Source organism: Hippichthys cyanospilos, chromosome 18, assembly GCF_059441005.1.
Source record: "Hippichthys cyanospilos isolate Australia breed blue-spotted pipefish chromosome 18, RoL_Hcya_1.0, whole genome shotgun sequence".
Classification (NCBI taxonomy): domain Eukaryota; kingdom Metazoa; phylum Chordata; class Actinopteri; order Syngnathiformes; family Syngnathidae; genus Hippichthys; species Hippichthys cyanospilos.
The window spans coordinates 4,269,763-4,284,530 of NC_142386.1; the positions used below are offsets into that span (position 1 = coordinate 4,269,763).

The window sequence follows — 14,768 nt, forward strand, 5'->3', positions numbered from 1 at the left end:
AGTCTGCTAAACTTCAGGAAAAGTATTTCGTTATCGTAGAAATCGTTCCAGCGTGACGGCTTCCGGTTATTGTTTTATTTTGAAGGAGCTCTGCGGATGTAGGTCGTTCTCAGTCTTGCGCTAAATTTCCCTGGCTGATCCCGCTGTGTGTTGACTCTTCTCCAATTTGAGGACTTTTCAAGACTTTGTCGGGATTATGTTGGGTCAGGAATTGGGCTAACAGACATTTTAGATTTAGGGTTATATCCGTGCAACTTCTTCAAGTTGACATGATGACGATGTTGGAGGTGACCCGCGACATCGTTGGAGGAGATGAGGCAAAACCCGGAGAGAGTTTCAGATGCTGACCGCCTGATGCCGTCATCATAAACGCGATGGACCTGCTGGTTCTTGTTGCTCTGGTTCTGTTGGTCCGCACGTGGCTCGCCGAAGCTCAAGTTCTCCGCATCGGTGAGTTTGCTTGTTTTTAAATGAATCCATTCATCAATTTTGTGGGTCTAAAAAAATCCGTTAATGGGATTACTGTATATTGTACAGTTGTCCCTTGCTATAACGCCGTTCACTTTTCGCGGCCTCGCCGTTTCGCAGATGTGTATGTATTTTCCCAGATAGCAAAAAATGTTAATTCAATGTTGTATTATGACGAAAATGGTTCATATTTATTTAAGGTTGACGATCTGTGAAATACAAGTGAGTTGCTTTGATTAATTATTACTATGATTCATTTCGTATGTGTCCAACCTACAAAGATTTGAATTTATGGAGTGTTTAAATGAGAGACAAATCTGAGAAAATGTCCATTCCCGTCTGAGAAAAGCATATAACGTGTATTATGATGATTTTTACAAACTTAAACCATGTATAATAATTGTAAAACAATAAAGGGACCTCTGTTATGATGCTCTATTCCGTGCTACCAGGTGGCATCCTGGAGACGCGCGAGCGTGAGCTGGTGAGCTTGGACGAGTTGGCGTTCAAGTTTGCAGTGAATAACATCAACAGGAACAAGACCCTGATGCCCAACATCACCCTCACCTACGACATCCAACGCATCAACCCCAAAGACGGTTTTGAGGCCTCGCGCAGAGGTGACAGCACTTCAGAACGCTTGATTGATCTTCATCATGGACATGGAATCCCAATGCTTTGTTTTTGTTCAGTGTGTGATCAGCTGTCCTTGGGCGTGGTGGCCGTCTTCGGTCCGTCCCACAGCTCTTCCGTGAGCGCCGTTCAGTCCATCTGCAACGCTCTGGAGGTTCCGCACATCCAGACGCGGTGGAAGCATCCGTCAGTGGACAACCGGGACACTTTCTTCATCAACCTGTACCCCGAGTACAGAGCGGTTGCCAGGGCCGTGTTGGACGTGGTCACCTTCTTCAAGTGGAAGAAGCTCACCGTCGTCTACCAGGACAGCACCGGTACGTGATGGACATTTTCCACAAACTATCGCGACCGATGCTGCGTTTTTTTCCGTAGGTCTGATGCGCATGCAAGAGTTGATCAAGGCTCCCGCCAAGTTGAACTTGAAGATGAAGATCCGTCAGTTGACGCCCGGCAACCAGGACGCCAGGCCGCTGCTCAAAGAGTTAAAAAAAGACAAGGAGTTCTTCATCCTCTTTGACTGCTCCTACAGCATGGCCTCGGAACTACTCAAACAGGTCCCCACCTAACACCATCTAAGTTTGGATTATTAGTTTGAGCCGAGTTCTTCGAGCTGTGGTAGAGTAGTGGTTATTTCGCTGGCATATTGTCTCCTTTCTCTCTTTTTTCAATGTGACAGCTTTCGTCCATGGGAATGATGACGGAGTACTACCACTTTTTTTTCACCACTTTGGTAAGAAAGAGAAAGAAAGAAAGAAACGAACTCATGCTAATGCTACTTCCTGTTTGGTGAAGGACTTGTTTGCTTTGGACCTGGAGCCCTACCGTTACAGCGGGGTCAACATGACAGGTTTCAGGCTGCTCAACATAGACGACCCCTGGGTGGCCTCCACCCTGGACAAGTGGGCAATGGAGAGGCTGCAGGGGCCCAAGCAAGATGGTGGACTCATGGACGGCGTTATGACTGTAAGAGAACCTACTCGACTTTAACGCACATGATACTGTAAATTCGTAAGCCAGCTTCCTCACTGCGCGTCGGTGTTCCAGACTGATGCGGCTCTGATGTACGATGCCGTGTTCCTGGTCTCTGTGGCGTCTCAGCGTGCCACTCAGATGACGGTCAGCTCGCTGCAGTGTCACAGACACAAGCCCTGGCGCTTCGGACCAAGATACATGAACCTCTTCAAGGAGGTACGGAACTCCAGGATCGTATTTCCACTTGCTTTGGAAACGAACTAACTGCATACTTGAACGTCATTCTGTCCAGTATAGTTGAAAATCAACTCTTGTTTTCCTTTTTATCAGAGAGCTTAAAAATTTCAAATCGAAAAGCAAAAACTATCAAATCTCTTAGAAAGCTCTTAGAAATTTGCGGCACTTGATGCGGTAGGCGCAGTGGGACGGCCTGACGGGCCGCATTGTCCTCAACAAGAGCGACGGCCTGCGGCGGGAGTTTGACTTGGACATCATCAGCCTTAAAGAGGACGGAAGCACCGCGGTGAGCGAGTGGCTCCGCCCCATGTCTCCCATCGTGCATCGCACCACCTTAACTCACGTCTCCCCTTGTCCACGCAGGGTGTCGTGGAGGGCGTAAATCGACTCACCAAGCGATGGATCAAGGTCTGTTCCCAAATATGGTCATGCTCTTCCTCGACAGAGTCAAAAGCAAAAAACTACACATTTTTTTTTAGTAGATGAAGATTTACCTGAATACAGTTCCACAATCAGTTGTTAAGCACTAGTTGAAGCAATCTCAGCTCATCTGGAAAGTCAAGTGTGACTTGATGACATGTCAAGTGTACTTGTTTAACATACTTAGCGTTTAGCGCATCACTGACTTTGCTCTTTAGCAGCTGAGGGGGATTTCAGGGTCCAGCTGTTCCATGCCTAATCCACTCTGTGTGTGTATGTGTGTGTGTGAGTGAGTGTGTATGCCCTTGGTTTTTACTCCATGGTGTGGAGCCAAATTCCAGGTTTTACTGTCTTTGCGCGGACCTCTTGCACTTGCGAGGACTATTTTGATGGACCCCACGAGTTTAAACCGCTTTTTGAGGGTCAAGACTTACGTTTGGATTTGAATATGTTTCGTTGTTCTAACCGGTGCTCGCAGCTCCAAACTTTGCCACTTTTGATTGAATTAGCTGGAGATATCATCATTTTTACATTATCCTCTCGGTTTTTGCAATATTCCTATGTGTGAACGAGGATGGACTCGGACGTTGGTTCAGTCTGCTTTTGTCTTTAATTGAAAAATATGCCGTAATAACACGAGCTGCTGTAAGCTGCAACAGCCACTTATTACTAACATCCCGTTACGACATAGGTGTCCTGGAGGGCCGGTATCCTGCATATTTTCCACTGTTCTCTTCCCAACACACCTCATTCAAATTTACGAGCTTATTAGCAAGGTCCGCAGTGGGTCTTTGATTTGGGGAATGACTTTACGGTGTGTCCCCACCATGATAGCGTGTGCGCATGTGTTTCTGTACTGCTTTGCTCTTGACGACAGATAAAAAAGACAAAAATAATGCATAGATTACAAAAAAAATTCTGCTTCTGTTCCCTCCAGATTGCCACGTGGAACTCTGTAAAAGGAATGAATCTGATTGAGAAGTCATCCTCAAATAACAACAACGTAACGGACTCGCTGGCCAACAGAACTTTGATTGTCACCACCATCCTGGTAAGGAAGAAGACCGAGTAGGAGAGGACAAAATATCACGGGGTCATCTTTTCAGGAGAACCCGTACGTGATGCACAAGAAGTCCGACAAGAACCTGGTGGGGAACGACCGTTTCGAGGGCTACTGTCTGGACCTCCTCAAGGAGCTCTCCAACATCCTGGGCTTCACCTACGAGGTCCGTCTAGTGGCCGACGGCAAGTACGGAGCCCAGAATGACAAGGGCGAGTGGAACGGCATGGTGCGAGAGCTCATCGACCACGTGAGGACGCGGCCAAATCCCGCACGATAATTGCGGTAAGTCGGGAAGTGGTTATTTGACCTCAGCTTGCTCTGTAGGTGGCCGACCTGGCGGTGGCGCCGCTGACCATCACGTACGTGCGTGAGAAGGTGATTGACTTCTCCAAACCTTTCATGACGCTCGGCATCAGCATCTTGTACCGCAAGCCCAACGGCACCAACCCGGGCGTCTTCTCCTTCCTCAACCCGCTCTCGCCCGACATCTGGATGTACGTCCTTCTGGCCTGCACCGGCGTCAGCTGTGTGCTTTTTGTCATCGCCAGGTAATCACACCACATATCAATACATTTTTTTTGACGCGCTATTCAAACATTTTCTCCTTTTGCATCAGGTTTACCCCCTACGAGTGGTACAACCCACATCCGTGCAACCCATCGTCCACGCTGATTCAGAACAATTTCACCTTGCTCAACAGCTTCTGGTTTGGCGTCGGCGCACTCATGCGACAAGGTAAACAAAACATAACTGGCTAACCAATACGGTGGCGCCAGCTATGAGTTTAGCAGGTTTAGGTTAGGTTTAGTAGCTGTAGGGTTTTAGAGTTTTGTAGTTGTCAGGTTCAGGCAACCTAGAACGTTTAATAAACAGCAAACAAAAAGGAAGACAAGGGGTTTTAACTCTTTTTACTCGCGAGGAGAGCGGACAGAGCGGTGCACAATTCAGCGATCTCCTACCCCTCTAAATACACATCCGTCCGCTCCTCATTTATTCATTCGGGTTGGCCCTAACCATAACCTTTGCTGCCCTTAAGGGTTGGGGGAGACATATGGCAACACCGTAAACAATCAGTTTGTGATCGTGGGGGATGTATGTACGAGCCCATGCTGCTATCTTCTTTCCCGGGAACGTAAAGACCGACCCCATGCTGTTCTGCCCAAATTTGTTATGGTCAGTGGCATTTAGGTTACGGTTAGTGACCTTTAGATCAGAGTTATTGATTAATTAATTGATTAGGCTTCCGATCTGTTAAGATTTTGTTGTAGTATTTGTCAGTAGTAGTCGTCATCTTGTTTTTACAGGCTCCGAGCTGATGCCCAAGGCTTTGTCCACTCGCATCGTCGGGGGCATCTGGTGGTTCTTCACCCTGATCATCATCTCTTCCTACACGGCTAACCTGGCCGCCTTCCTCACCGTGGAGCGCATGGACGCGCCCATCGACTCGGCCGACGACCTAGCCAAGCAGACCAGGATCGAGTATGGGGCCGTGAGGGACGGATCCACCATGACCTTCTTCAAGGTTGGTTTATTTTTACCAATAATACGCATCTTCTAATTGTGTTTTGAGGTTAGGGTGAGTAGTATTTCATTCAGTAACTCATGATCATTCAAATTGGCTTATTGCAGCCACGCTGAGAGCGACATGCTAAAAACTCTCAAGGTCGACCGCAATGTTTGTTGACTTTTGTTGACCTCAAAACATCTGTTATCTGGACTTTTCTTGAAGGAGAATCTCTTCCAGTCCACTTTTCTACGTCCCAGTCATGAACGTAACATCTTTTCTTATCAAAGATCTCAGAGTGCCCTATAGAAAATCCCAACAGGCCTTTCTGTCCTGTATCCCTTTGTTGGTCATTGTGTTTGTGTGTTTTTTGGACGGGTCGTTCTTGCAGATTGTGCGCTGAGTGAACGAGCGAGTCACGGCTTTATCCCGGCGATTGCAGCCGGCCGTGTTGACGGCTCGAACAAATTGAATCAGCCGGATGAGATTTAGAGCACAGCTGCCCCATTTCGTCTTATCGTTTACGCACAGTTGTGCATGCGCTTATGTGTCTATGCCGGACAGAAATCCAAGATCTCCACTTATGAGAAGATGTGGGCCTTCATGAGCAGCAGGAAGAACACGGCGCTGGTCAAGAACAACCGCGAAGGCATCACGCGGGTGCTCACCACCGACTACGCCATGCTGATGGAGTCCACCAGCATCGAGTACATCAGTCAGAGGAACTGCAACCTAACACAAATCGGGGGACTCATCGACTCCAAAGGATATGGAGTGGGAACGCCAATCGGTGAGGAGACACCAACTTCGTTTTAAACAAATAACAATGTTTCTGTTGCCTAGAAATCGGTTGTTATTGTTATTGTTATTGTTGTACTTTTGCTGTGTGAAGTGTAATTGCACATCCTCGGCACCAGGTGGTGCACTGGCGCTCTCATTGTCAAAGTCGATGTGGGAGTTTTCAACTTTTTACATTGCTGCCAGCAACACTTTATTTTCCAAATCTGTTCAGTTGTTCAAAAACGTTTCTAGTTTAAATAAGATTGTTTTTTTTTATTTATTTAAGGCACATTGATGCACTAAATTACATATATATATATATATATATACAGGTATATATTTTTTCAGATTCAGACTACACTGTAACCATGATAAACCCTGTAAAAAGTAACATTCACATTGTTTAAATTGCTTTTGTCACAAAGGAAACAATTTTAAGGTAAATTTATACCATTTTTAAAGTCACTGCAGCGAATGGGGAGGGCGGAACGTTTCCTCTTTTGTAATTGAGAAACACTGCCTTGCTTTCTTCTGCAGGCTCTCCATACAGAGACAAGGTGACCATCGCCATCCTTCAGCTGCAGGAGGAGGGCAAGCTGCACATGATGAAGGAGAAGTGGTGGCGAGGGAACGGCTGCCCCGAGGAGGACAACAAGGAGGCCAACGCCTTGGGCGTGGAGAACATCGGCGGCATCTTCATCGTGCTCGCCGCCGGCCTGGTTCTGTCCGTCTTTGTGGCCATAGGCGAGTTCATCTACAAAGCCCGCCGCAACGCAGACATCGAGGAGGTGAGTGAGGCGGGACTTCCCGCCGCTGCAGGAAATGTTCGATTTAACCGCCCATTTGTGTCTCGTTTCGGTTTCTCTGCAGGCCTTCTGTTTTTTTTACGGGGTGCAGTCCCGACAATTTCAGCGGCGAGGCTCCACCTCGTCCTCGGGCACGTCCTTGTCCACAGACCTGGAGAGCGGAAGGCTGCTTGGCGATGATACGGAGTAATCGTGGAAACTAAGAGGTTTGTAAAATCTTCTAGTCACAAACGGCTCAGATTTACTCCAGCCTCTTCATTTCTCTTCAAGACTGTTTGCTGATTTGTGTTCTGACACACACCGAGGACCAAATTGCATGTTGCTAAACATGTTGCTAAATTGTAGATGCTTTTCAAGGATTGTATTTTCAAAAATGCAAATTGTCGGACTGCCTTGCCTATAACAAAAGCTGGAAAGAAAAATTTGCTTTGTTCATCTATCAAGTATGAGACTCAAATTATACAGTTTATACTGTAGTAGTTATATTGACACAAAACTGTCCTTGTGTCTTTCAGTGTGTCTTTCTGGGCCTTGTTGGACAAAATGGCCACCTCCCCTGCAGCGTCGCCTTGTGTCAATCAAACATGGAGCACTCTAACTCCTAAGACTGCAAACATAGATCATTTTTTTGCTCCATTTTTTGTATCGATTTTCCTTTCACTTATTTTTCCTCGAGTTGACATTTTCACCATTCATCCATCCATTTTCTAGAGCCGCTTAATCTCATGTAGATCGCTGGCATGCTGTTGCCTATCCCAGCCGACTTCAAGCAGTAGATGGGGGGGACACCTGAGAAAAACCTCCCATGCAGGTTTTTTTGGAGTGGAGCAAGCCTGGGGAGAGCCCACGCGCATTTATTGCTTCTGTTTTGTTTATAATAACACTCATTTATTCCCATACAAACAAGATACTATTCTTTAAAATTCCTACTATTGATAATTTATGTCATATATACGCCTTCTTGCGATATCATGGCAGCTTGGTAAATAATACAACTTTATTCTCAGTATATATATATATATATATATATATATATATATATATATATATATATATATATATATATATATATATATATATATATATATATTTATTTATTTATTTTTTTTTTTTTTTTTTTTTTACCCTAGTGAGGATAAGGGGCTCTAGTGGTGATAATACCGCTTACTTTTCCCCTGAATTTTTTCTTACCTGGACCGTGTGAATCTAAATCACAAGATTACACTAAAGAGACCAATACAGTAAGACTTTACAAAATATGTTGCGTGCAAGAGCTTTTGTGTGGTTTTCATCTGAACCGTGTAAGCACATTTCACTTCTGACGAGCCCTCATACAGGTTCGTATTCATCCTGGGGGACTGTTCTTAATCCCTTCATATAATGACTTCTTTTTATATATGGCGCGGAGATTAATTCCGGGATTGAGCGTAATATCTTGGCTCGTAATCTCCCCTGCAGCACCGTCACGACGGGCAGCGGTTCGCTCTCAAAACCCCTAGCGGCTGTATTTATTTTTTTTACCCCCCACCCCTCCCGCCAGGGTCTAATCCGTCATAAATGAGGGCAGGGATTACGCCGCTGACCTTGGCATTCAGCACGTCTGAGCGCGGCGCAATGACCTCACCTGAACGACACGCCATCTATCTTGCCCCCGCCTCTCCGACGCGGCGCGTTCAAAAGCTTTTTGTGGCACTAAACGTTCGCCGATGAGGCGCGGGTGTTGTGAAAAGGTCTTATAGATAAACCTGGTGCAGTACGATGTTTACTGCCTCCGTCAAGGAGTTTTTGTTTCCGTTTATGAGGGACACCAGCTGCGGCAATAAAAATGGAAATCTACAATAATGTAGGACTTAACTGCAGTATGTTTTGTTTTGAAACACACGCGCGTGTGACAAATAGATTCATAATTGCTGGCGTTTTTCATCTTTAAAATTTCGCTAAAAAAGGCAGAAACATGTAATGCTGAAAATGTTTTAAATACATAGTACCGGTATATATTTTTACAAGGTATATTACAAATGGTAGCACACCAAATATACAGTAACATTGAAAAGAGTACATAAACATAAAATTACAAGAAAGGTTTCATGATTATTTATACTTTTATATTAAAAAAGGCGAAACAGACGAGTTCTGTAGATTTTTCATGTATGTAACATCACTTGTTGCCAGGTAGAATATAATTCCCTAGTTTTTTTTTTTTGTTTGTTTGGTTTTTTTTAAACCACTTGTGTCCCTTTGAGACTGGTGGGGCAGTGATCCAGCCAATACAGTAGATGGCGCTACGTTGCAACAAAAAAGGTCTCTGATATGCTTTAAAATAGCACTGACGACAAATGGAATGGTCAATGGTCAAATATTGGATTGGATATGATGTACAGTGTACCTAATGAAGTGTCCTTACACGTGTCTTGATTGACTGTATTGCCTTTTTTTTTCCTTCTGCCATCTTTGCTATTTTAGTTGTGAGTGGACCATATGAGCACTTGGGGTGGGAGGGGGTCAACCCATGTCATCTGAGACATTTTATTGTGAAGGCTTGGGTGGAGGATGGAGGGTGGGGGGAGCATTGCTGATGCTTTTGTGTAGTTTGTGCGCGGACAGGAGCACGTCTAGACGAGACCCCCGAAGTGAGCGGCGCGAGGAGGAGGTGGGGGCGGCGGGGGACAGGCGAGGGGGGGCCCCAGCGGCAGAACCAGCAAGAAAGCTCAGGAAAGTCTGTGGACCGGACCTGACTGACCTTAAACCTGCTGTGTGTTTGTTTTGGGGGGGCCGCTTCAGGTAAGGTCTTTCTTTTGCATTTAATGCATGGTGTCATTTCTGATTGACAGGTGTCGAATGGACTCTTAAAATGCATGATTTATTTCCTGGGGCATCCACACACACACACACACACACACACACACATATATATATATATATATATATATATATATATATATATATATATATATATATATATATATATATATATATATATATATATACATTTCTAATAAAAGTCAGTCAATCATAGGTCAGTTAGTTAGTAGCCAATGATTTGGTTGGTCAGATAGTGAGTTATTATTTGTTATTATTGATAATTGAGATAATTGAGTTATTATTTGTTGCTCAGTAAGTTAGTAAATGTGTGGGTTATTCAGCGAGGGGGACATTAAATCACTCAGTGATTTCCTGATATAGTTACTAAGTTATTTGGGTTTTTTTTAAGTAGTCAATCTATCAGTTTAACAGGTTAATAAGACAGTACTTCTCTAAGTAGTAATTTAGTAGTTGGTCAATTACTTGTGAGTTTAGTCAATCAGTTAGGTTGTCAGTCAGACAGTTAACCAGCTAAATACTGTAGTTAATCAGTAAGTCTGCCAGTAAGTAATTAATAAATCACTAAGCGAGCCAGTTAATCTGCTAGTTGGTTAATATTCTCTATGTCAGGGATTCTTCATTAACTCAGTTAAATCAGTTCCTTAACTAGTCAGCCTGTTATTTGGTTTGTTAGTTTCCAAGCCTGTTAGTTAGTTAGTTAGTTAGTTAGTCAGTCAATCAGTCAGTCCATCTATCTAAAGGTCTGTGAGTCAGTTCGTTTAGTTGAGTTGGTTTGTCAGTCATATTTCAAGCCTGTTATGTGGTTAGTTAGTTAGTCCATCTGTCTATAGGCCTGTGAGTCAGCTCGTTTAGCTGAGTTAGTAGATAAACATCACGAGTTGTCTTTCAGTTTAAGATCAGCACGCTGCCTCTTAAAGCCTAAAGACTATTTATTGTGTTGTATATCAAGAACTCTGACGTTGGGTTAAATGATCACGTCAACCAGAAGAGTGTCTCCCGATGCACCCGAAGTTCGGATCTCCTTCAGCCTTGACCACACATCAGGTACGTACAAGCATATGGAGCTTCAGTCCACTCTCCCAAACAATATTTCTGAAGTCCAGTTTGATCATATGGTAAGATGCTCCAAAGCCTGGCTGCGTTTCCAGCATGAGTGAAAAGCACGCAGCGCATTCTGACCACCAAAATGGAGCCCGCGGGCCTCGTCCACCGCCACACACACCCCGCATTCACTCTTGCGCGCTGCAGCCGTGACAGGTGTTCACCCCCCCCCGAAACACAGGCCCGGGTTCATCCGGCGGGCCCGTCGTGTTGTCACGTCCTGAGGATACGGCACAAATGTTCTTCTTGTTGTTCGGCACGGCGGCGTGGACGCTTTTAGAAGGTTGCGTCACGCCTGCTTGGGATTGTCATCGCGCGTTTCGCATGACTTCACGCACGGATCCGACCCCCTATTTGATTCTCCGCCTGTTCCTACACCCGCCGGACACTTCATTAGGTACGCCGGCTTAGCCTGAAAACAGAACCGGCCCAAGACATAAACCAACTAAGCACCTGCTTAGGGTCCTGTGACCACTAGAGGCAGCCATGAGTTATTAAAGTCAGAGTATTTAACTGCACAGAAGCTGGAGTCCGTGTTTTGAAATCATCATTACAATTTGATATATGTTTTTGTCTTCTACAGACGCTCGAGATGCCGACGACCTCGCTCAGACTTTTCCAGATCTCGAACAACGACTTCAGGTATGCACGGTACCGACGGAAGCCAAAGTGTTGTCATGGAGGCCACTGTGATGGTGCATTCGCTTAAACTGGGAAATTTGAAACAAGCATGTCTTAAAGCAAAGCCACTTTTTGTCATTCATTTTTCACGTTTTTCTTGCGTTTTTTTTATTTTCATGGCCTCCGGCGCACCGGTTTAGCCGGTGTCACCGTGCGTGTCCTTGAAGGAGAGCGTACATGTGTACAAGGAGCACTGCAGGATGGCGAGGGAGTTCCACAAAGTCAAACACGACATTGCTGCCCTGGAGGAACGCAAGTGAGTTTCACTTCAGCCTTTATTGTCCCGAATCAATCAAACGGGAAAAAGAAGACAAATATGTGTTTCGTGATTCCACAAGGGGATACTTGACTTGCCCACCACGTATAACACATTTGAATAAATATGAAAAGTCATTTATTATACTGAAATGGATCCCTTTACGGGAAATTCAACTCCAATTGAATGATGCCGTAAAATATATATTCATGGTTTTTATCATATAGTGTAATGTGAAGTAATCTTTCATTTATATTTCCATTTTCAATCTCATTTAAAAAAGTTTAGTCCATCAATTTAGATCGAAATCTAGATTTACATTTACCGTATTTTCTGCACTATAAGGCGCGCTGCCAATGACTGGTCTATTTCAAAACCGTTTTCATCTATGAGGCGCATAGAATAGAAGCTACAGTAGTGACTGGGGTTGCGTTATGCATCCACTAGATGGAGCTGCACTAAAGGGAATGTCAACAAAACAATCAGATAAGTCGGTCCAATTTTTCAATCAGAAATTTAGAATGAAGATGATCACAACCAAAAACTTTAAAATATATTGTTTTGTTCATTTAAAAACTGTTTCTGCATTTATTAAATAAAATTGCATTTTCTTTTTCGAAAACTTACGGTTTTTGCGCTTTGTCCTGATCTAAATTGCTTCATAATTGTGTCATAAATTGCATATCAAAATTTCTAACAGGGTGTCATAAACAATTTTAAGAGTAAAAAATACATTTGTAACTGAAATGCACCACTTAATTTGGCAGTATAAGGCTCACTGTCGGCTTTTTGAGAAAATAAGGCTTTTGGGTGTACGCCTTATCGTGCGGAAAATACGGTATGAATTTTTTTGACATAAAAAGAAGATATATACAGGATTCATAATTTTGTTGGATATTTATGTAACATTTCTTTTAGCAGGTTTATTTACATAATATTAGCACACTGTTGCTACGTATAATGCTAAGAGTCCCATGCACAAAATAGACACCGCTGAAAGTAACAGCCATCAATCATCCAGACGTAAACAACAGATTAGCCAAACAATCTGCTCTCGTCTTTTAATAGACACTTTATTTACAGTCCGCCGCAACCCGACACAGCGCTCTCGCACCCCCGACGCGCACACGCACGCAAACGCTCGGCACAAATCAAAGACACATACTGAGTCAGAGCAACGGCTAGCCTCTATGCGAAACAATGTACTTTTCTATATATACGCCAATGGTTGAGTCATGCCCATTAAGGCGGGCCGGCCCACTTGCCACCTGCAAGTATGAATCACGACTTTCGACGGGAGCGTCGCTCGTCCGACCCGTCGGGCGTCTCCAAGCTCCGTTCCAAATTCCCAAGCCGGTTGCCAAGAGTGACGCGGGGCTGACGAAAGCCATCGGACCCGTTTACTGCACGTCGGCAAACATCGCTTGTCCCGGTTGTGGATATCGTTTAGGTGTAACTGGCGGTTTGCTTTCGCTTTCTGAATGAGGGTTGAAAATGAAAATTTGACTATATCGTACGTTTTGCCCGGAGGCTACTCTCATGTCAATGCTAGCATGTTATTGCTACAATCAACACGCTTACGGGACACGGCCACATCCGTCCGTCCTATGCGTTATCGTCCTCAGGTGTCAACTGCTGGCTGAGCTGGTGGAGGACCAGAAGGTAGCGGCAGAGATTTCCCGCCTGGAGGACGAGTACCGGCGTCTGTCGGAGGAAAACCGCACGCTAGTGACGGCGCATGGGGAACGGTCACGGCAACTTCAGCGGCTACGCAGGCCCAACTTGTCCTGACCGCGCGCTCGCCTGCAAACTGGTCTTTGGTTTTCACGCGTCGCGTACAAATGTGACATCGTTGTGGATTTGGCGCGGCTTTGTTGGCGGCAATTTTGTGGAAGCAGGGATTTTCACGGGAGAATCGTGGGGGCAGCTCAAGGTGCTGCGATGTGGTCCAAATGGAGTTTAAAGCTGCATTTGTGCAGGTGAAAAATTCTGAAGCAGGTCTGGATTATGTACAGTATGTGTACGGTGTGGTTGAGAAAACTGGGATTTCCGAACTTCTACGCCACTCGAAGACAGACTTTACTTTTTGTGTGTTTGTTAGGCTTCCGGTTACGTTTACGAGGTTACGGTTTGGAGGTTTGCGTTCGTGGTTCAAGGAAGTTGGGTTACAATTGAAAGTTCGGTTTCTTTGACTCCGAGAGGGTAAGGTCGGAATTGGGGGTCATGTTTAGGATCATCTATAGATTCTCATGTTTCATTTAGGGTTTGAGTTAGATCAGGGGCGTCAAACTCGTTTTACCTTGCGGGCCGCGTAGAAGAAAATCTATTTCAAAGTGGGCCGGACCAATAAATCACGGTAGATATTTAAATCGTTTTAAAACATCCACGGATGTATTATTTTTTTTTTATATTGTCCAAAATAGTACAAGCACAACATCACAGTTAATCGCAAATCATCAACATTACTATTTATCATAAAATATTTCCAGTGTTTCATTTATTGAAAAAAAATTCAGATCATTTTCATCCTTTACATTACAAAATCATCTCATGGGCCGGATTAAAACTGTTTGCGGGCCAGAACCAGCCCGCTGACTGGATGTTTGACACCACTGAGTTAGGGTAGTTTAAATTCAGCTTTAAGGAAATGGGGTCAGCGGTGAGTAAAGGCACCTTGACTTCAAAATATCATGCCTAAGTAAAAAGTAATCCTTCATTTAATTACTCCAATACGCACTCTGAAATTTTACTTAGGTGCAGTTGTTTATTTTTGTTTTATTATTTCAAAAACCATAAAACACACGACTATTCGTAAATGGAATTCTTGTGGGCTCAAATAAGCAATTTCTAGGCATACAGTTTCTTTTTCATCGACTGAAAGATAAACTGATTACACGTGAGGCTCGCTTGTTTCTTCCCCTTTTCACGTGAATGAATTATTTTTGTAAAGTGTGTGACGGCCTGGCTTTGTTTGATTAGTGAACACGGTAGTGGCCGCATCGGATTAGTGAGTCATATGAC

The 14,768-nt window shown here is 44.4% G+C and overlaps 2 protein-coding genes across 3 annotated transcripts; both read left to right on the forward strand.

The window, feature by feature from the left end:
• Positions 1 to 129: 129 nt before the first annotated feature.
• Positions 130 to 7,905, forward strand: LOC148408566 (glutamate receptor ionotropic, kainate 1-like). Its single transcript, XM_088440711.1, has 18 exons — positions 130 to 450; positions 921 to 1,088; positions 1,161 to 1,418; positions 1,477 to 1,658; positions 1,781 to 1,834; positions 1,897 to 2,067; positions 2,149 to 2,292; positions 2,492 to 2,599; positions 2,677 to 2,721; positions 3,671 to 3,784; positions 3,840 to 4,043; positions 4,121 to 4,344; positions 4,413 to 4,531; positions 5,101 to 5,318; positions 5,865 to 6,090; positions 6,618 to 6,868; positions 6,951 to 7,092; positions 7,402 to 7,905. Exons 1-17 carry the CDS (start codon positions 375 to 377, stop codon positions 7,074 to 7,076), a joined length of 2,688 nt encoding a protein of 895 aa, XP_088296837.1. The 5' UTR covers positions 130 to 374; the 3' UTR covers positions 7,077 to 7,092; positions 7,402 to 7,905.
• A 74-nt stretch (positions 7,906 to 7,979) lies between these two features.
• map3k7cl (map3k7 C-terminal like) lies at positions 7,980 to 14,730 on the forward strand. 2 transcript variants are annotated; one of them, XM_088441388.1, is made up of 6 exons: positions 7,980 to 8,729; positions 9,476 to 9,667; positions 10,659 to 10,753; positions 11,394 to 11,452; positions 11,632 to 11,747; positions 13,373 to 14,730. In XM_088441388.1, exons 3-6 carry the CDS (start codon positions 10,678 to 10,680, stop codon positions 13,536 to 13,538), a joined length of 417 nt encoding a protein of 138 aa, XP_088297514.1. In that variant the 5' UTR covers positions 7,980 to 8,729; positions 9,476 to 9,667; positions 10,659 to 10,677; the 3' UTR covers positions 13,539 to 14,730. The 2 variants fall into 2 exon arrangements, with proteins under 2 accessions (XP_088297514.1, XP_088297515.1); XM_088441389.1 differs by lacking the exons at positions 7,980 to 8,729; positions 9,476 to 9,667 and having other exon boundaries at positions 9,952 to 10,753.
• The last annotated feature ends 38 nt before the right edge of the window (positions 14,731 to 14,768 follow it).